A 22,345-nucleotide genomic window follows, 5' to 3' on the forward strand; every position below is an offset into this window, starting at 1 on the left:
TTATCCTACGTTTTGTTAGTAAGAAATATTAAGAGTTTGCTTTAAGATGTAAGACTGAGAAAACTATAACATGCATAGCAATATTTATATTAGAATTATGTTAACCTGTTTGTCTTTAAGTTTGATGGGGTTGCATAAAGAGTTTTCTTTTAAAATATAAAGAAGAGGGACCTATTGGAGCCCACTAGGTTTCCTGGTGGTTATACCCAACAGGACTGCATGGGTGGTTGATTGGACCACGGGCCTGAATACCAGGTGTTTGTAAGGGTCTAACTAGCAAGGAGGAGGTCTTTTCCTCCACTCCTTGGCATTGTTATAAATAGACCTTTGGAATAATGTTTGGGGCTGGTGGATAAGGATTCAGGCCCATCCAAGTCTATCCTGTGTTTTCTGTTTCTTTACTCTCTATTTCTAACTAAGTCTCTTATCCCTCGTTCCTCAAGAGTTCCTGTGGTAAATAAGTGTGGGGGCTGGTCCCCTACATTAACCTATTGATATTGATGCACCATAACTTTGGTGAAGTTAAGGGAGTATTTAAGTTTGAAGATGTATCAGAAGTTCATCTTATGTTTTGTTAGCAAGAATGCAAATGGTTCTATTAAAAGACTGCTTCAAGGTGTACTTATGCTAAAATTTTTAAAGTGTTAATGGTTCTATTAAGAGTTTGCTTTTGGATGTAAGTTTGAGAGAATTGTAATTATGTATAGCAATATTTATGCTAGAATTATGTTAACCTGTTTATGTTTGGTGAAGCTAAGGGAGTCTCTAAGTTTGATGCAGTTGCATCTGGAGTTTGATTTATTTGATGTGGTTGCATCAGGAGTTTATTGATTTAAAAAAGGGATTGGTGCAGCTAAGACTTCTTAGACCCACTCAAAAAGGACATTCCATCTTTATCATCCTCTACTCCTTCACTGAGAGGTGTGGCAGCTATGGGGATTGCTGTGGCTGTTACAGCTACTTGCAAGCTCTTAATGGGGAGCTTTTTAAAATATTAAGAAGAGGGACCTGTGGGAGCCCACAGAGGTTTCCTAGTGAGATCTGAGTTTGATTTACTAGCAGGGCTGCATAACAGGATGTTTGGACCACGGGCCTGGGTACCAGGTGTTTAGAAGGGTCTACACTTGGTTGCATCTAGCAAGGGGGGAGGTCTTTTGCCTCGCCCCTTGGCATTGTTATTAAAAGCCCTTTTGAATAAAATTCTGTGCTAGTGCATAAGGATTCCGGCCCTCCCGAGGTTATCCTGTGTTTCTGTTTTTCTCCCCTCTATCCTTCTATCTAAATCTCTTATCCCTCACTCCTCAAGAGTACCCTGGGGGGAAAGGTGGGAGTGGGTCCCCCACAACTAAGTCAAGGCGATCAGGCTGGCCCCCACTCCTGAAGGCATTAGGAGATAACATTCCCTGCCTTTGGTCAAGTGCAAGCTCCCCAACCCTGTGTCCTGTAACTCAAAGTTCCTACTTCTGCTTTTATCTTCTGCCCTTCCTCTGCCACTGTGCATCCTTAAAAGAACCCCTGTGATTACATGAGGCAGTCAGGTAACCCAAAATAATCTTCCAATCTCAGAACTCTTGACCCAGGCAGTTTAAAGTAGTGCCTCTATGCCACACAAGGTAATATGATGTAAACATAAAGGTACTTGCCACCAAGCCTGACAACCCAAATTCAAACCCCAAGGACCCACATGACAGAAAGAAATGATTCTCCCAAGTTGTTCTCTGACTTACACACACACACACACACACACACACACACACACACACACACACAAATCAAACACAAAATAAAAATGCTTACATAATCACAGTTAAGAACTGAACATCTTTAGAAGGAATTCCTATATCTACCAGGCCTTTGTTCCTTGACAAACCTTATTAGGGTCAAACAGAACAGTTACTAGTAAATGAGGTTTTTAAACACCTCATAAAGGAAATGACAACTAAGTAAAGGGACATGACTAAACTATAAAACATTTTAGGATAAGGACTTGATCATTAATAAGCAATTAAAAAAAACAAAAACAGAGCAGTCCTCATCAATTCCTCTATGTTTTGTTTCTGCAATAGTATACAAATATCAGAAACCTGGGAGTCTAGGTCATTCCGATTTGAAACAGTTTCAAAGCAACAGAGAGCTGAGGATGCTGCTGGGTAGTGGAGTGCTTGCTTTATATATGCAAGGCCCCAGTTCTGGTTCCTAGCACAAAAGAGATGGCAGAGAAAGGAAAGGTCGGACAAACACAGCACAATAGTTAAATACTTTAATCCCAGAACTCAGGAGGCAGAGGCAGACGGATCTCTGAGTTTGAGGCCAGCCTGATGTACAGAGTGAGTTCTAGGACAGCCAGGGCTACACAGAGGAACCCTGTCTAAAAAAAAAAAAAAAAAAGAAAAAGAAAAAATCCTCAAAATAATGAGCTGTACTTTTTCACAAAGTATTGACAACAATGCGCTAGAGTGGAAAGAGGGGCCACTGAAGAGCAGCAAGGAGCAGGAGAGCAGCTCAAAAGCTCAGCAGATGGGGAGTCCGTGGCAGCTCACTACATCTCTGAAGCAACAGTCCCAATCTAAATCCAATGGTCCTCTGAACAATTCTGTGCATTTCTAGTACACTACAGACATCAAGTGATAAACACAGTATTGAATTTCTATTGTCAACTCGATCACATTAATAAACACCTTTGGATACATCTGTGAGGAAAAACCACTGAGGCAGAAGGAAGACAAGATGTGAGTGACCTGACCCCATGGACTGAATAAAAGAAAACACTACCTGCGAATTGACATTCCCTTTTCTCAGCTTCCTAGTTGGAAGCACAAAAAAGAAAAAAAAAGGAAAAGCCATTCCCATTAACATGCTGCCCACTCCATGATGGACTGCATCTGTCTGAACTGTGAGCCAAGACAAAACTTTCCTCTCTGAAGTTGCATTTGGTCATAGGGATGAGGAAGGAAACTAATACAGCATATAGCCAATGATGTTGGAACAGACTGCTGCTACATATACACTGCCCTATAAACACTGGAACATCAGAGCAAAGTTAAGCTGTGCTTTCTAATATTTGACTACTTTCTCCAAGAGGTAGGTAGTGCTTCCAGGCCTCCTTAAACGAATACTTAGAGAAAAACGAATCCATGATTAGGTATTATTTCACACCACAAGGAATAACAACATTAAAATGCATACATTTCCTTTAAAAATGTCATTCAAATTCTCTATGTATGTATATTGCTAGAGATCAAACTCAGGATGTCATATTCAAGTTAGGCAAATACTCAACCACTGAGCTGCATCCCAGCTCCAACTGCTATCGACCTGTAGAAAGTGATTTTGGAAATCTGCCCTTTATAATAATGGGAGGGTATGTCCCAAAAACCTTAATTTTTTGTTAAGAATTTTTGCTGCTACAACGTTGCTACAGTAAACAGAAGACCAAGGCTTGTGCCCTGCTGGGGCTGTGGAGGTGCAACTTTGCTGTCGGGGTTACAGGATAATAACAGAAATAATAACAATTTGTCCTTTTGCTTATATGGAAAACTTAATTTAAGAACAAAAGAGTAAAATGTTATAAGTCTCTCTTTGGGATTTTGTTTATTTAAACTCTGGTGAGTTCAGGACATGTAGCTCTCCGAGAGCATTTGCTGAGCATTTGTAAAGCCCTGGGTTCAACTTCCAGCACAAGAAAGAAGTTGAAATGTTCTGTTAAATGGCCAGGTACATGAATATATAAATAAATCTAATAACCCATACATGAAAATATTAATACCAAGGTTTTTCTCCTGTCCACATGCAATTTCTGCCCAACTCCTGAATAAAGTCATAGTCCTTCTTTACTGGAATGACTGGTTTACCCTTAACACCAGGGGGTTTAAACCATCAATCATTTCAGCTGCTTTGTTGGGTTTTGACAATTTAGCCTGCTGGGCTCACAGCTCCCAAGGGAGGGTGTTGGTTGCAAGTTTGACTTCAGTTGCTGCTGACCACTATCACCAACTGCACAGATAATGGACTTCAATAACAACCACCCACAGGATAACACTTCTATTAGCCATAATGTTGCTTTAATTAAGTTAATAAATAAAGGACACAGTTTGGTACAAAGTTTTATTAAATTCGTTAGTGTTTAACGTTTTTGAAAAACTGTGTTCATCTGTACAGTGCCACTATAAATTTGTCTATAGATAGAATACAGTTTGCTTATGGATTTATGCTACATTTCAATTTATTTTCTAAAGGAATTCAATTTATTAGCTACATTTCCTCAAAATATGTACATTTCTAGCATTTCTAACTGATAGTTTGATGACAGATGGCTCTAAGCATGCTGGGCACAGAATGGGTTTACCTGGCATAAAGAGACCACCCACCACAGCAAAGGAGGCCCCACCCCCATCTGATTCTAGAGTGTTTTGATGGTGGAAAAGATTAATGCTTTGATTTTTCCATAGCTTCATGTATTAAATATTAATTTCTCTCTGAAATGCTTGAAATATTTTTCATCTTGAAAAATAAAGACATATAAATTATAGTTTTGAATCCAAATCATTTATGCAGTAGCAAATAAGCCAGAGTACTTATGATGAATATAAGCAGCAAAGCGAAACAAAAACAAAAACAAACAAAACATCCATCTTAAAAAAAAATAAGAGGCTAAGCAAATTCTTAAAGGAATGTGAAATTAGAGGTGCACTCTAACATGTTAAAGGGAGGGGCACTTCTTTAAAATGCAATTCACAAAACAACACAATTGACACCATTCTCTATTTTTATATGTACAAAGCAAATTGAGGTTATTTTGTAGAAAATAAGAGCGTGATGGGCTGAATTCAGCTCACATACATGGTGAATTCAGCAATAATTGTATTTTTTAAATACACAACCTGACAGGCACTATGGTAGATAATAAAGAATCAGCATGGGAGCCATTTAATATACTTCTTGATTAACTCATTGCCTGTCCAGTTCGCACAGACATGCTTACATGTCATAATCGTCATAATTCCCATCATCCCCACTGCTAACACTCCAGCACCTTGATTAGTGCGCAGCTCCCAGACGGGCCATTGCTAATGCTAAATAATTCTCTTCAGACTCCTGCCACTGTTCTGCAGGATCCCCAATTAAATATAATGTCCCTGATGAGCCATATTAATGTGAACAAATTCCTACCAGGAATCCTTATCCTATTCCATTCTGCCCCAAAATGTAGGGGAAGTAATTTAGCTAAGCCAAGATAATCAAAACATTTAAAATTGAGAGAGTATAATGTTTCTGCAGAATAAGTTTTTCTAAAGACAATAATAGCAGAAACGAAAAAAACATCTAAACATCTCAAATGCATTCTTCTGCTGATTAGTTCTTCATTGAAAGGTCTAGTGTTTCAAATTTGCATAAGTATATACAGTATATTCCTGTTCTAAAAAAGATACTAACAACTAAGTTTTATGAGAAAAGTTCACAGCAAGTTTTTAAGCAACTATGCCATTTAAAAAAACCCTCTGATTTGCTGGGCCCAGAGGCCCTAGACTGTAATAGTCCCAGATACTCAGGATGGTGAGGCTGAAGGATCACTTCAGCCCAGAAGCTCAAGACAACACGATAAAACCTCATTCCACAGCCACTAACCTCCCAACAAAAAAATATTAACAGCCTTTTGATTACCTAAGCACCAGCACTAAAACTAAATAAATGAAACCAAGTCCTCCCTTCCCTCCATGTGCAGCCCTAGTACAACTACCAGGGGCTTTCTGATGGCTAAGCAAACTCTTACTGAAGGATGTTAGTCATAAACATGTTTAATACTGATAAATACTCAGAATAATCCTAGGGTTACCAATTGGAGTCTAAATGTAATAAAGTGTTATGACCTACAAAGTCCAACTGGAAAACATAGATCACCATGGCCAATATCTTAACATATCTTTTAGTAGTCAAGGCAACTTAATCTTGTGTTTCTTACAGGGCTGGACAGATAGTCCAGTAAGTAGACACTTGATACCAGTTCTGATGCCCAGAGTTTGATTTCTATTCCCCACAGGGCAGTGGAAGAAAGACTCCTGCAAGTCATGCTCTGACACGCACCTGACATGGTGCACAAAGCAGGCCTGGAGAGATGGCTCAGCTGTTAAAGACACTGACGGCTCCGCCTGAGGACCTGGATTCAGGTCCCAGCAACCACAAAATGGCCCACAACTGTCTATGTGACTCCAGTCTCAGAAGATCCAACACCCTTTTCTGTGGCCTCTGTGGACACCAGGCATACACATGGTATAGACGTACATGTAGGCAAAACAGTCATACACAAATAATTAATTAATTTGATGTAATGATAAATGTATGTTTAAAAAAAACACGCTACTTAAATATATCACTTTAGGAAGAAGCCTGGTAGCACACAATCCTGAAATTGTAGCTACTAGGGAGGCCGAGGCAGGAGATTCTGTGAGTTTCAAGGTTTTCTTGGACTACAGATGAGTTCAAGAAAAAGAAAAAACACTCTTTTCCAGTTTGAAAATGAAAAATATCCTGAAATCATCTATAAAGGGGGAAAATTCTTGAGACTGTTAATTTCAATTACATTAATCTTGGTAGACATCTAAAGCAAAACTGGAGATGTGCTAACCAAGATATAAATATATTTTATTCATAATGATATATATTTAAAGAAATGAAATAAAGCTATTCCAACAACCTCCTAAAATGTTAAGTGTTCCCCTCAGGTCTCTTATTCCACAGCCTACATTAATGTATTCCAGTTCCATTTACCTGATCATTACCCTCCAGTTTGTTCAGCTGCAACCAACATACACTAATTACTTAGGCATCACAAAGTCCTATTTGTCCTCCGTTCCTCCCCAGCCAGCAGGGAAATATTATCAAGGGTAGGCATAAAAAGTGATGACTACCCTCACCTTCCTGTCAATCATCCCAGAGAACATCACAGAGAAACACCACTCAATCTCATTATGGAATCCTAAAGCTGAAACTCAAGCACCCACCAGGAATCACACTTTAAACAGCAGGCTGCTTGGGTAAGATATGAGTCACCATGAATACTTTCCTGATTTTAGGGTCTTGTTTCAAAGCTGTAAATATCCGATATTGCTCATTTAAATTCAGCATGACTGTACACAAGCAATAAAACGGGAGGACAGGAAAAGTATGGCCACGGGCTGAAGCACAGAACCATTCTCCTCACTTGAAAGGAAGAATCTTGACCTTTTAAATTTAAGCTTGATTAAAGCTTTCTTTCAAAAATTGAATTTCTAACTTTAGTGGTTTAATAAAAATATTTCATTCCTTTATCTGGAAAAAACTTTTTTAGTCTTTTTACTTAAAATACAAGAAATGAATGAATGCTATATGAGTGCATTTGGTGGAGAAGAAATACAACAGTCTCTAAATTCTCCATCTCTCTGCACTATTCACCAAACTAAGGAAACTACTAGTCACTAAGGCAATTAAAAAGTTCTGATGCCTTAGAGTTCATATGTTCTCTCAGCTACCTAGAGTCATACTAGGAACCAACAATGCTGAGATGTCCCTTCCTTTAAATCAGCAAAATAGCAAGAAAGCCCTCATTAGCAAGCATCAAAGTAGCCCTCTGCCTAAGATCCAGTGGATTTATTCAGACCTGTCTCTTCCTCTTGCTCTAACTAACATGAGTGGCCCTAGCTCACCCAACTGTAGACTGTACTTTCCCTATCTACTTTCCTGGAACCCCTCTAGGCAAGCAGTTCTCAACTTGTGGGCCAAGACCCCTTTGGAGGCCAAAAAACCCTTTCACAGGGTCACCTAAGACCATCTGAAAACACAAATATTTACATTACAATTCATAAAAGTGGCAAAATTATGGTTATGAGGTAGCAATGAAAATGATTTTATGGTTGGGAATCACCACAACATGAACTGTATTAAAGGGTCCAGCATTAGGAAGGTCGAGAACCTCTGCTCTAGAACATTCTTCCATGTTTATGCTTTGTTCAACTTCAAAACAAAAATACTGTATTTAATAGGGTTGAAAATGAAAAACATACAGAATAACTTAGAAATGATTAGCATTTAAAATATTTAGTTTCCTGGGCTGGAGAGATGGCTCAGCGGTTAAGAGCACTGGCTGTTCTTCCAAAGGTCCTGAGTTCAATTCCCAGCAACCACATGGTGGCTCACAACCATCTGTAATGAGGTCTGGTGCCCTCTTCTGGCCTGCAGGCATACATGTAGGCAGAAGACTGTATACATAATAAATAAATCTTTAAAAAAAAAAAAAATATTTAGTTTCCCTATATAAAATCTGGAAGTCCTCATTTAGGTCTTAAAACTTTCACATTAAACTCAAATCACATAGTTTGCAGACTACAAACTCAAAATTATTTTGCCTTTATCGTCCACCATTCTATATAGCTCTTAGCACATTACCTAATATGTTTAAAAATGCTATTAAGTTGTCATTGTCAAGGCCTAGAGAATAAGATTGCCAATCTTGTAAGATGCATCAAAAAGGTCCCCAGCCCCTCCACATGTGAGAGCACAGCTGAAAAGCTTCATCTTCTATGAGGACACAGCATCCTAAAAAGCAGGAAGGGGACCCACACCAACCACCAAACTTTCCAGGGCCCTTACCTTGACTTTCTAATCTCCACAATTATAGAACTAATTTTCTACTGTGTATAAGTCAGCTCATTTATGGTACTGTGTTGCTGCAATTTGAATAGACCAAGAAAGAAAACAAGACTCAAACATTTACAATCAGGAATGAAAATGGAGCTATTACTTACCCACCTCACAGAAATAGAATGCTAACAAAGAAATGCCATAAACAACTTCACACCAATGAACTACAAAACAGACGAAGTGGACAACTCCTAGACATACACAAATTCAAATACTGACTAAAAAATAACAATGGAGTATCCAAAACCAAAAAACAAATACCCACAGCGAAGCCAGATCCAGTCCTCATGGATGAATTGTACAAACACTTAAAGAATGCCAAATCTTTACATGTGTTCCCTACAAAATAGAAAAACCTTTTCATTCCATGAGGCTAAAATATTCAATTTTTGGTTTTATTTTGGTTGGTTTTGTTTTCATGTTCTCTGTGTAGCCCTGGCTGTCTTGAAACTTGTTCTGTAGACCAGGCTGGCCTTGAACTCACAGAGCTCCACTCACAGAGCCTCCCAAATGCCAGAATTAAAGGGGTACACAACCACACCCAGACTAAGATAGTCTAATACCAACCAAAGATAGGGAAAACTACAAAACAGTGTCTTCCAAATACAGACAAAAAGCTCAGCTTGGTTACAGGACACAAAATCAAACAAAAATCAATTGCATCTCTCTACATTTACTTTAGGGGAAAAAATAAAATGGCATAGATACTTGCATGAAAAAAAGTTATTTCAGAATAAAGGTACCAAAGTTAAGCACAGAACTTACATTCTCACATTACAAGATGCCACTGAAAGGAAGGAAAGCCACCTAAACAAGTGAAGGACAAGGGAACTTACAAAGCTGGGATTATCTACAGATACAACACAAACCCCCAGTGGACAGTCCTGCACTGACTCTCTCCTCTTAGTAAACCATTATTGACAGATCTTTTCAAAAAAACATTAATGTGCTTTCTCAGGATAAAATCTAAAATCAAATTCCCAAGTCCCTGTTTTATTTTCTTCTGCTCTGGCCACTTCCTGCTGCAGCACTTTCTGCAGCCTGCCTGGGCCTCACTCCTGCATGTAACCAGAATCTCACCAACAGAGAGCAGCCTCAGGGCTGCTTCCAGTTAGTTTCCACCTCACAAAGATCGCAAGGGAATATATGCAGTTCAGCTGATAGGTGTTTAGCTAGCATGTACAAAGCCCTGCGTTTGATCCCCAGCATGCAATAAACTGGGATAGGGTGTTGGAGACAAGAGAATCAGAAGTTCAAGACTATCTTCATTTACAGAGTCTGAGTCCAACCTAAGTTACATGAGACCCTGTCTCAAAAAAAAAGACAATTTTGAAGAATGCATTGAGCATGGTAGAGAGCTAGCTTGCTGCTCTTACAGAGAACCCAAGTTCAGTTCTCAGAACCCACATCACAGTTCATACCCATCTGTAACTCCAGTTCCAGGGATTCTGATGCCATCTTCTGCCATGAAGGGGCACTGCACATGGGTGGTACACAAACATATATGCAAGCAAATACTACTATTTATATAGTAAAAGTATAAAAATACTATATATATGTGTGTGTGTATATATATATATATATAAAATCTGAAAAATAATAAAGTAGTAGTGTGGTGGTATTGTGTTCCCCAAAATATTGTGTACCTTAATAAACTTATCTGGGGTCAGAGAACAGAAAACCCACTAGTTAGGCAGTGATAGCACACGCCTTTAATCCTAGCATTCCAGAGGCAGAAATCCATCTGGGATCTCTGTGAGTTCAAGACCACATTGGAAACAGACAGGCATGGTGACTCACGCCTTTAATCCCAGAAAGCCAGCCTTTAATCCTAGGGAGTGATGGTAGAAAGCAGAAAGGTATATAAGGCGTGAGGACCAGAAACTAGAAGCATTTGGCTGGTTAAGCATGTGGCTGGTTAAGCTTCAGGCTTTCCAGCAGCAGTTCAGCTGAGAGCCACTGGGATGAGGACACAGAAGCTTCCAGTCTGAGGAAACAAGACCAGCTGAGAATTTGACCAGGTGAGGTTAGCTGTGGCTTCTTCTTTCTCTGATCTACCAGCATGGACCCCAATAACTCGCCTGAGGTTTGATTTTATAAGAACTTTTAAGATTCCTGCTACATAGTAGTTCTCACATTATCTCATTATTACCTCATGAGGAATGAAAATTACTGCTACTGAAATCATCAAATTTTAAAAAATTAGCAAAGAATCTAGGTTCAACTTTTTTCAAGTCAAACTATATTTGTAAAACCAATTTAACTGCTTTTCATTAAAAGACATTTTAAACATAACCATCAAATAAAATTCTGCAGTTAACATTTATTTTCAACAAATTAGTTTGCAATTCTTTCATCCAGATTTTTGAAAAAGAAGTTACATACAATAAGACAAAATGAGTAAGTTTCAAATAGAACACATTTTTAAAAATCACCCACACTTTAAAGATCTTTTTACTAAATTAATTACTAAACTATAAAAGTGACATTCTCAAAAACAGAGTAAGAGGACAAAAACCGGTGACTTAAAAGTACAGCTACACATACTCAGTCCATAAAGTTCTAATACTCTGAATTCTTTCCCATGGGATTTCTTTCTAGTCATTCATAGTTTATTACTGCTAGAAAATGCCTGCTGTGTTTAAAAAAAAACACCACATAAAATTATATATCATTCACTGCTTTATGCTATACCTTCTTTTGTTCAGATCCAATTAGCATCGGCCTATCTCTCATTTATCAAACTTCCAGCTAACCGCACTAATGCCTGTAGGAAGGCTTAGACAGCGACAGCATTCCCTTGGTGACACCGGAGCTATGCTGGGAGATGCTCGGCAGCAGCACTGTGTAAACAGCCCATTCATCTTCCAACCTAACTTTAATCTATTTGTTGACCAGCAATAAGCCTGGCAACCTTGGTCTGAAGCTTGGGGTAGGGGGATGGAGGGGAATAATTAAGACATTATAATACTTCCATTGTGTTTGTGCTAACAGTGAACAATTAAATAGTTTTAAAAACTGAATACACCTTTTTCAAGTGAAGGAAAAATAAAACAAGTATCTTTCACTCCTATCCTAATGGATCCAAATTAAGTCCTGATTGAAACTAAGTCAAAGTATACTCACGGAACTGGCATCAACATCACTGTGAACGGCCACTGTCTTGATGCCCATCTTCTTGCAAGTTTTAATAACCTAGTCAAAACATGTCATCTATTAACAGAAATCCATATGCAAAGGGACTTTAATCCATTTCAGAGCAAAACAGAAAATAATTCAAATTCTACTCACCCTACATGCAATTTCTCCTCTGTTAGCAATGAGAATTTTATCAAAAGTCTGACAAAAGACAAAAAAGAAAATTGTTACTCTTACTTTGGGACCAAAAGGAAAAAAAAAACCAAGATTTTCCACAATTAACAATAAGTATGTTTCCAGTAAACATTTACTCTCTAGAGTAATATTAAATACTACAAATAATATGTTCATTTACAACCAGAAAGCAATTAAGTTCATAAGCCCTATAATAACTTGGTTAAAGCATCAATTGACTAGGTTAATTTATTCACAACTAAACTATTCTGATTGCCACAGAGAAACATATCTACCACATTACAAGGTCCTGGATTCAACTCCCAGCACTTGCTGTTTTTCTTTTTTAATATTTATTTATTTATTTATTTATTTATTTACTATGTATATAAATGTTCTCCCTGAATGTATCCCTGCAGGCTAGAAGAGGGCACCAGATCTCATTACAGATGGTTGTGAGCCACCATGTGGTTGCTGAGAATTGAACTCAGGACCTCTGGAAGAACAGCCAGTGCTCTTAACCGCTGAGCCATCTCTCCAGCCTGCACTTGCTGTTCTTACAGAGAACCCAGCCTCAGTTCTCAGCACCCACATGGCAGCTTACAACCACCTCTAACTCCAGTGCCAGGGAACCCAACATCCTTTTCTGACTTCCTTCAGTGCCAGGCACAATGTGGTACACAGACATACATGCAGGTAAACACTCATACACATAAAATAAAAATAAAATAGAGGATATTCATGAATCTTAGGAAAGATAGTATTTTAGCCTACATAGAAAGCTTAAAATCTCAAAACTGGAAATACTTCAAAAGTCTTGATTTAACTTTTATAAACACACATGGCTTATTCTACTAGGCAGCCTGAGACCATGCTTGCTGCCTTAAAAACTGGTAAACTCCTAACTTAATGAAACTGAGAGTCAGTCAGTCTTGATCATATAGACACTTAAAATAATCTACTTTTACCCAGGCCTGATATTGTGAGGTCATCTCTCTTTCTTTGTCCAAATGGTCACAATAAATTCCTGTTAAACAGTACGTATTTCCAAAGAAAACTACGCTTATACATGGGATGCACTTGAAACAGTCAAGTTTTAACTAGCATTAAACACGCTGCAGCTGGCAAAAGTGCCAGCATCACTGCTGTCAGTTACAAGCTAAGCAACTATTGGCACAAATATGTATTATAAAGTATTATCAAATCACAAAGACACAGTAAAAGTCCCTTTTACTTCCTGTTCAATGGTGACTCCAAGTCAGTCTGGAGCCAAGTTGCCCAGGGTGAAAAACAACAATTCCACACGTTCTCCTACCCTGGATTCCTAGTAAGCAGAGCAAGAATCAAAGAAGCACCTAAGCTGGAGCTTGTGAGGATGACACAGAAGCCTGGAGGTAAGAACACTCTCAAAAAGCATTAGCTCTAGTGACTGGTATTCATTCCTATAGCACTCATGCCAAACTGTCCAACCAGCAAGACAACTGTGAAAATCAATATTTGCATTTGACACATTTTCTATATTCAAGCACTATACAAATTCAATACAGATTATCACATCAACCTTCCAGCCATAAATTTTCCTTTAAATAAATCAGACACATAGATACCCTAAAATTTTTTTAAAGTTTATTTATTTTTATGTGTATGAGTGTTTTCTCTGGAACGTATGTGTATGTATATGCATGTGTGTGCCTGGTGCCTATAGAAGTCAGAAGAGGGTTTCAGATCCCCTGCAAGTGGAGTCATAGATGGTTCTGGGATGCAGGAAACTGAACCTGAGTCCTCTGAAATAGCAATCAGTGTTCTTAACAGCTGACCCAGCCCTCCAGCGCCCTCATAAATTCCAAAGCACTGAAGATATGCCCTGGTTCCTGCCCCTAAGGCAACCATGCTGTAAAGATATTCTTCCAGATAGACCTCTTCAAGAATATACCACATAGGAGTAAGCTAACTTTGAACTCCCCCTCTACATCAACACTTATCAGCACCAACTGATAAGTGGACGACAGCACAGCACAATCACAACCAACTGCACTAAGTGTTATGCTAAAGCTGTGTCCAGGATACTGGGTACAGCAAAGTGGTAGCACCAATAGGATATATAAAGGCTGCTATGCTAAAGTGTACAGGCCCAAATTACTCAGGGTCAGAGAGTCTGAGCTTGCTTTACCCAGCTGGGCTGCATAAGGGAATGATTTGACCATGGGCATGGTTAACAGGTGTTGGAAGGGTCTACACTTGGCTGTATCTAGCAAGGGGGAGGTCTTTTGCCTCGCCTCTTGGCATTGTTTTAAAAAAGCCCTTTTGAATAGTTCTGGGCCATTGGGTATTGACTCAGGTCCTCCTGAAGCTATCCTGTGTTTCTGTCTTTCTTCTCATCAACTAGGTCTCTCATTCTACCTGATATTTTCTTATCCTTCTATCCTCAAGAGTACCCTGGGAAAAGTGGGAAGGTCCCCCACACTAAAGAAAGAGGGTTGCCCCAAAAAGCTACAAGGAATTTTTAGTTTGGTCTATTCATTTGCTAAAACATCGGACTCTATGAGACTAAAACAACAGGTGAAGAAAGGACTCGGTGCCACTGAAGGAACAAAGACTTTATGCTCCACGTAGAGCCACAGCTAAAGCAGTGCTCTGAAGAAAAACACAAAAGCACAACCCACACCCAGGAGCCGGCATCCTCAAAGGCAGAGGGGCTTCTGGGTATCAGAAGAGGTGGGGACTCCTGTGGGGTGCTCTGTAGCTGCACTAATGACAGTACAAAGTTTCCCAGAGCTCTTCTTAACCAGGCTCTCTATGCCTTTCCTTCTGTTCTTTGTGCTTCATCAATCGCTACCCGGACTCTAGACCACTACTGGCACGTCTCTCCATTCAGAGACCATGAGAAGGAATGAGCTCGTCACGTCTCCTGTGTACTCCACGGAGGAGTGAAAGCAGAATTCTAGACAGAGTCAGTCACTGGATGCTTCTGAGCAGCAGTACAGCATGTCAGGCAAGAGGAACTCGGAAGGCCCGAATTCTATACAGCATTAATATCAGAGAACACCATGACTGACCTAAGGAGGGTATTACAATGCAGGTGCTCTTCATTGTCCATAAATGCCACCTGAGATCAAGCTTATAAAAACACACCCTAATATGATGCTGGCCCACACTAACATGGGGCCACTCAAACTTCCTGCTCTCATCCAAACAAAGCACCATCAAATTAAGTCCTTATTTTAATAAACATACATGAAACAAGTCGACATGTTAAAGCTTAAAAAAATCTTTGTAGGGACAAGCATGGCTGCACACACCTGTAATTCCATCCATCACTGAGAAGGCTAAGGGGGAAGGATCGAAAGCCTGAGGCCACCCTGGGCTACATAATAGACCATGTCTCAAACAAGCAAGTAAGTACAAATACTTAACCATGGACATTTATACAAATAGATGCATTTTTAACTAAGAAATAAATTTCTCCTACCTTAATTTTTACCTGATAAAAATCACTAATAAAATGTTGAATAAGGACGAAAGCAGGGGCTAGGAAGATGGCTCAGTTGGTAAAGCACCATGTGCAAACTTGAAGACCTGAGTTCAAATCTCTAACAACCAAAAAAACGCCTGGGTGTGGCCACTCGGATGCCTGTAACAGCAGCACAATGAGTAGGAGAAACAGGATCCCTGGGGCTTGGCCCTTGGTGCCCGTAAGACCATCTCAGTGAGAAGGAGAGACAGGATCCCTGGGGCTTGCTGCAGGCCTAATTGCAAGTTCAGTGAGAGACCCTATCTCAAGGGAGTTAAGTTAGAGAATATAGAACGAGACAACAGATGCCCTCCTCTGACCTCCACAGGGACATGTACATGCACACACATGTTAAAAAAAAAAAAAGAAGAAGAAGAGGCCTGTGATACTTCAGCAAAATGATAAATAATTACAACATCAATAAAATTCAATCAGTCCATTGAACAACATATGGCAACAAGAAAGTAAAACCATTCTAACTTAGCTATTGAGAGTGTTTTTAAAATACTTACTTTTTCTTTAGAGTCATGTTCTATAGAACTGAGACTTCGGAACTCCACTAGGGACTGCTGTGAAAAGACTGGAACATGCTATTAAAAAATAGAAAAAAAGTGAAAGCAATTAAATTCTTGCGGGTTTTACCTTTATTCAGAGTACTTCTTGCAGTTTGCTTCTACCTAAGATTTTCAGTCTATATATGCAGTGCTAAAAATATAACTTAGTTACCAAAGGGAAACCAGAAATGTAGACATGTGAGAGGAACCAAAGGTGTGAGAAGGAAACATCAGAGGCAGCCTCTGAAGGCAGCCTCTGAAGAGTACAGCAGTAACAGTAATGGGCCAAGGAAATATACAACTACAGAGAACTTTACAGAATTTCAAGCAAGTACTAGGTGTGCATTTCGGAGATAGAGCATCCATTTAACATTCTCAAGGCCCTGCGTACTGTGGCTTTAAGACACTTCCATTTCTCAATTCTAACAATGACTAGTAACTAAAAAAGTGTATCTGTTTTATTTGATGAGTCATGACTTTTTTCTGGCACAAAGGGATTTGATGGATAAAAATCCAAAAATAATCAAGTTCACTTCTAATATATTGTAACTATTTCTGGAGAAAGTATAACTTAATGCCTTAAGACATTAAGAAAATGAGTAATAAAAATTGTAACACACATAGTATGGGGTCTGGCTATGCCTCTGACTGGATGTCTTTATTATTGGTTTGGGTTTGGTTTTTGGTTTTTTTATTGAGTCAGAGGCTTACTGTGCAGCCCTGGCTGGCCTGGAACTCAATATGTAGACCAGGTTGGCCTCAAACTCTCAGAGATCAGCCTGCCTCTACCTCCTGAGTACTAGAATTAAAGGTGAACAATATTACGTACAGCTGAATGTCTTTAAAAAATCTTGCCGGGCGGTGGTGGCGCACGCCTTTAATCCCAACACGGGAGGCAGAAGCAGGCGGATCTCTGTGAGTTCGAGGCCAGCCTGGTCTACAGAGCGAGAGCTGGGAACTCACTCTGTAGAACATGCTAGCTTCAAACTCAGAGATCCAACTGCCTCTACCTCCCAAGTGCTGGGATTAATGGATGCACCACCAGGCTCAAATTGGATTTTCATTCATTATTGTGTTATAAGGGTTCTCAACATATTCTAGACTCATCCCTTCATCAGGTATATGACCACAATTATTTTATCTTTTTTTTTTAAAGATTTATTTATTTATTATGTATACAGTGTTCTGCCTGCATGTATGCCTGCAGGCCAGAAGAGGGCACCAGATCTCATTACAGGTGGTTGTGAGCCACCATGTGGTTACTGGGAATTGAACTCAGGACCTTTGGAAGAGCAAGCAGTGCTCTTAACCTCTGAGCCACCTCTCCAGCCCTATTTTATCTTATTCTATGTTTGCTTTTCACTTTTGACATGTGTTTTGAAGCTTAAAAAAGTTACTTATGATTTTGTCTAACTCCTTGTTTGCTATTTGTGTCTTTTTATGTCACAGCTAACAAACTGTCTAAATTAGAAAGTCAAAAAAAGAAAAGTTGTATAACCAAGTTTTAAGAAAATGATTTATTGGGACAGTAAAATAGCTTTGCAGGATAAAAAAAAGTGATTGCTGTGCAATTCTGAGGACCTGAGTTAAATTCCTGGGACCCGTGACAGAAGGAAAGGAGTAACTCCTGCACACACGCACGCGCGCGCGCACACACACACACACACACACACACACACACACACACACAGAAAACAAACTTAAAAAGAAAACTGCTCATCTAGTAGTTACTGGTAAAACTAGGTGCAAAATGGAAGGAGGGTCATAAAGAGCAAAAGGTGTTAGTACTATCTCCTAGAATAGTCTAAAAAGATGCTCACACAAGAAACAGAAATGTTTTACAGAAATGTTTTAAAATGAAGTTAAACATACCAACTTTTTACTTGGTAGCCCAGGCTGGCCTCGAACTCACAGAGATCCGCCTGGCTCTGCCTCCCGAATGTTGGGATTAAAGGCGTGCACCACCACCGCCCGGCCAAAACATACCAACTTTTTTAAAACCTAAAGTCTCAAACTGCAAAATGTAATCTCTACATGAAGTAAAAGTAGGAGACATGAAAGAGGCACCTTATTAATTAAAGCCTTTACACTACGAAGAAAAGAGTGAAATGCAAATGGGGATGAAATTAACTGTAGTATGTCCACATTACAGACCAAGACCACATTTCAGTTTCCTTCTTTATAACCCCAAATCCTATACACCAGAAAGTTGAATCCTACCAGTTTCTAATTTTTCAAAGGTCAGAGGGTCTAGAAAACTTAACTTTTAATTTAAAGATAAAAACAATGGCATCTTCCATACTGAAGTTAGTTCCATCCCCTCCATGTTCAGGTAAAAATTCAGCCATCTAAACTTTCAAGGATCTAATAAGTTTTTAATGGAAAATAAGTTTTCAAAGAGCTGAAAAGTTCAATCTTCTACTGCCCTCAGTTAACAGCTACGTAACATGGTTAAATGTCACAGCAAACTTAGTAACAAAGACAATATACTCCTTGCTCAGAAGAAAACTGCTAAAACCTCAGCCAGCTCTCAAAACCTTAAGTACAAAAGCCAGCTGGACATTTCTCCCATCTCTCTGGGTCACATACACAGTGAGCTCCACAGCAGCCCCTACAACTTCATCCACGGAACACAAGAGCTGCCATTCTGACCAGCAATTCCTAATACTGTAGCCACACAATGGTCTACTGCAGCAGTGTGCCAACATACTCTTTTAAAAAATAATGATATTTTAGCCAGGCATGGTGGTACAGGCCTTTAATTCTTTAAGCACTCAGGAGGCAGAGGCAGGTGGATCTCTGAGTTACAAGGCCACTCTGTTCTACAAGTGAATTCCAGGACAGTCAGGACTACACAGAGAAACCCTGGGGCGGGGGGGGGGGGGGGGAGGGCGGTATTTTGTTAATTTTTTGAAATTTTCATACACTTTATCTTGATTACACTCTCCCTGCAGCTCCTCCCAAATCCACATCTCCTTTCCAACTTTGTGCTCTCTATTTCACAGCAGATGTTCCTCTCTTCTGTCTCTCATCTCCCTGCCCCCTCTTCCTGGGTGTTCCCTAAACCTTAAGTGTAGGGGTTGTGTTATAAATGTCTTAATTGAGGGCAGATACCCAAAGAGCAGTTGATCTCCACAGTTTGACCAGTTGTGGCCTTCTGTAATGGTCCTCATGTGCCACTAAAAGAAGCCTTTGACACGTGTGAGAACTGCCTTCTCTACGGGTATAAGGATAAGATCTAGAATACAGTTAGGAATTTTACTGGTTTAGGAAAGGGGCAGTAGTAGGTTCTCCCCTAAGACCCATGACCTCACTAGCTACAAGAAATTAGCTAAGTTCACAGTGGCAGGCATCACTTCTCTCCTACTGAGTGGGCCTTAAGCCCAATTAGGTGGCTGTTGGTTACTCCAGGATACAAGTGCTATCATTTCACCTTTTGAATATCTTTTCACATGATGTTTTTAGCCACTAACAAATCAAGCATATTGGGGTTATGGATGTAGCTCTAAGGCTACCTAGCATCCACAAGTGTTTACCTAGCATTCATGAGGGTCACGGGTCAATCCAAAGCACACAAAATAATATATTAATTGGTACACCTCATTTCTAATGAGAGAAATCAAATGAGACTTTTTAAGAGAGTCACAAACATTCTCAGGGTCACAGTTCACTTAAGAGAATGAGAATAAATGATGATACTTTCTTATCAATTCCAAATGTCTTTGCAAAAAACAAAGCTTTGACAAGAATTTCCTAAGAGAATGGTTTTTAAGACCTTGCAATAGGAAAGAACTTCTATATTCCAGAATATTTTGTTGTTGTTTGTTTTTTACTCTTTTAGGGGGGCCCGCCACCCAGCTCCCAAATAAATCACACACGGAGGCTTATTCTTAATTATAAATGCTCAGCCTTAGCTTGTTTTGTTTCTTGCCAGCTTTCCTTAACTTATCCCATCTACCTTTTGCCTCTGGGCTTTTCCCATTCTCTTACTTCTATAAATCTTACTCTTACTCTGGCTTGCTGTATAACTGGGTGGCTGGCCCCTGATGTCCTCCTCCTTCTCTTGAGCCTAGGTTTCTCCTTCTATTTATCCTCTCTGCCTGCCAGCCCCTCCTATTCCTCTCCCCTGCCTCACTATTGGCCATTCAGCTCTTTATTAGACCATCAAGTGTTTTAGACAGGCAAAGGAACACAGCTTCACAGAGTTAAACAAATTCAATATAAACAAAAATAGCACACCTTAAAATAATATTCTACAATACTTAGTTACCACTCTTGAGTATTTTATATTTATACCCAAGAACCTGACACACTTACATGGGGAATAATACATACATCTGTCCAGTGCAGCATGCATTGTGATAGGGGAAAAAGAAAATAGACAAAAAGGTTTGCTGCTGATGAAGTAGATAAGTAAAACATAATACAGTCATACTCTTGGATATTCTCTAGCAGCTAAGTACAACAGACTAAATCTATGTATTAACAGAAAAAGAAGAAAATTATCAGGGAAAAAAGTTGAAATAATGAACATATTATAATGATTCCTGTATGAATTTGAATAAAACCAGCTTATCAACCTTAGTACTAAGTAAAATACTAAGTATTTTAATTACAGAGTAATTAAATGACACAATCTAATATCCATTTTCATTAAAACAAAAGCTCCCTGGGGGGCAGGGAACAATAGCAATGACAAAATGAGTTCCCCACATGCAGCTTACCACACAGAAGAGACATGAAGGCACCTGAGGACCAGCCCAAGCTCAACCACACAGGGTTTTTTAAACTCAAGTCACCCAGTTAAACACTTCTGCTCTCAGCTACAAAACAAGAGCTCAGCTGACTTTCCCCCCAAGGTTCTTCACTAACCAGAACTGCTATTATTCAAAATAAGGGGGCTGGAGAGATGGCTCAGAGGTTAAGAGCACTGCTTTTTCTTCCAAAGGTCCTGAGTTCAATTCCCAGCAACCACATGGTGGCTCACAACCACCTGTAATGAGATCTGGTGCCCTCTTCTGGCTTACAGGGATATGTGCAGACAGAATACTGTATACATAATAAATAAATATTTTTTTTTTTTTTTTGGTTTTTCGAGACAGGGTTTCTCTGTGTAGCTTTGCACTTTTCCTGGAACTCACTTGGTAGCCCAGGCTGGCCTCAAACTCACAGAGATCCGCCTGGCTCTGCCTCCCGAGTGCTGGGATTAAAGGCGTGCGCCACCACTGCCCGGCAATAAATAAATAAATCTTTAAAAAAAAAATAAGAAGAAGAACTCAGTCCATGTACCCAAGAGCCACCAGGAGTGACAGGAAGCATGCAGTTTATTCTGACTGAACACAACAGCCAAGATGGCGAAGGTGACGTCACTGCTGAGCAGAAAATGCAGACAAGCTTACATGATTTTGAAAATATGAACATGCATTGTTCTAGGTAACCCTCAAAATAAAAACCTCGGGTGAACACTCCAGAAATCTCTAGGTAGCTAATCTCTGAAGAATGAGCCAGCTAAATCTGTGTATTATGTACCCTCAGGAAAAGATCAACAATGCAAAACTAGATTTAAAAACACCTACACACAGTTCAAGAATTAACCAAATCAATTACAAGTTACTCATGAACTAATAAAAGAAAACTTAACAGAATGGTAAGTGAACGCAATGGTTTTGGGAATCTTTTTATTATCACTTAAAAGTATTTGGTTATAAGATCTAAGAGACTGTATTTTGCCAATATTGTAAGACAGAGATACACACAGAAAGAAAATACAGTTTGTACACGTGTGGAGTAGTAACCCACAACAATGTAGCCCAGCATTTGAAAAAGTATGGCTGACCCTGGTTAGCCGGTAACTAGAGAGAGAAATTATTAACTGCAACAGAACTACCCAGGATAAAACAAAAGCCTAGGTGTGGAAGCCTTCCCACTCACAGTCTGAAACTGCCAGTTAGAACTGGTTTGGTTCTGCTTCTTCACCCCCAACAAGACCTTCATAAACATTTGAAAATGAACTAAGGCAAACACAATTTTGCTTATTTCTTTAAACGTAGGGAACAAACTTAGTAAAATCCTGGCACTTCAGACCTTTTTCTACAAAATTACTTAACATTTGCTTTTTTTTTAATTTTATTTTATTTTATAATATCATTCAATTCTACATATCAGCCACGGGTTCCCCTATTCTCCCCCCTCCCACCCCCTCCCTTTACCCCCAGCCCACCCCCCATTCCCACCTCTTCCAGGGCAAATCCTCCCCCGAGGACTGCGATCAACCTGGTAGACCCAGTCCAGGCAG

At 39.4% G+C, this 22,345-nt stretch overlaps 1 protein-coding gene across 1 annotated transcript in view; it reads right to left on the reverse strand.

Annotated features, from left to right (window-relative positions):
* The window catches only part of Pcca (propionyl-CoA carboxylase subunit alpha), a 359,306-nt gene that overhangs the window by 319,228 nt on the left and 17,733 nt on the right, over positions 1-22,345 (reverse strand). Inside the window, exons 2-4 of the mRNA XM_028868277.2 lie at positions 16,009-16,086; positions 11,965-12,012; positions 11,800-11,868 (exon numbers count right to left, since the gene is read on the reverse strand). Coding sequence (XP_028724110.1) covers positions 11,800-11,868; positions 11,965-12,012; positions 16,009-16,086 — 195 coding nt within the window. The remainder of the gene's footprint in view (positions 1-11,799; positions 11,869-11,964; positions 12,013-16,008; positions 16,087-22,345) is intronic.

Source organism: Peromyscus leucopus, chromosome 9, assembly GCF_004664715.2.
Source record: "Peromyscus leucopus breed LL Stock chromosome 9, UCI_PerLeu_2.1, whole genome shotgun sequence".
In the NCBI taxonomy this organism is placed as follows: Eukaryota; Metazoa; Chordata; class Mammalia; order Rodentia; family Cricetidae; genus Peromyscus; species Peromyscus leucopus.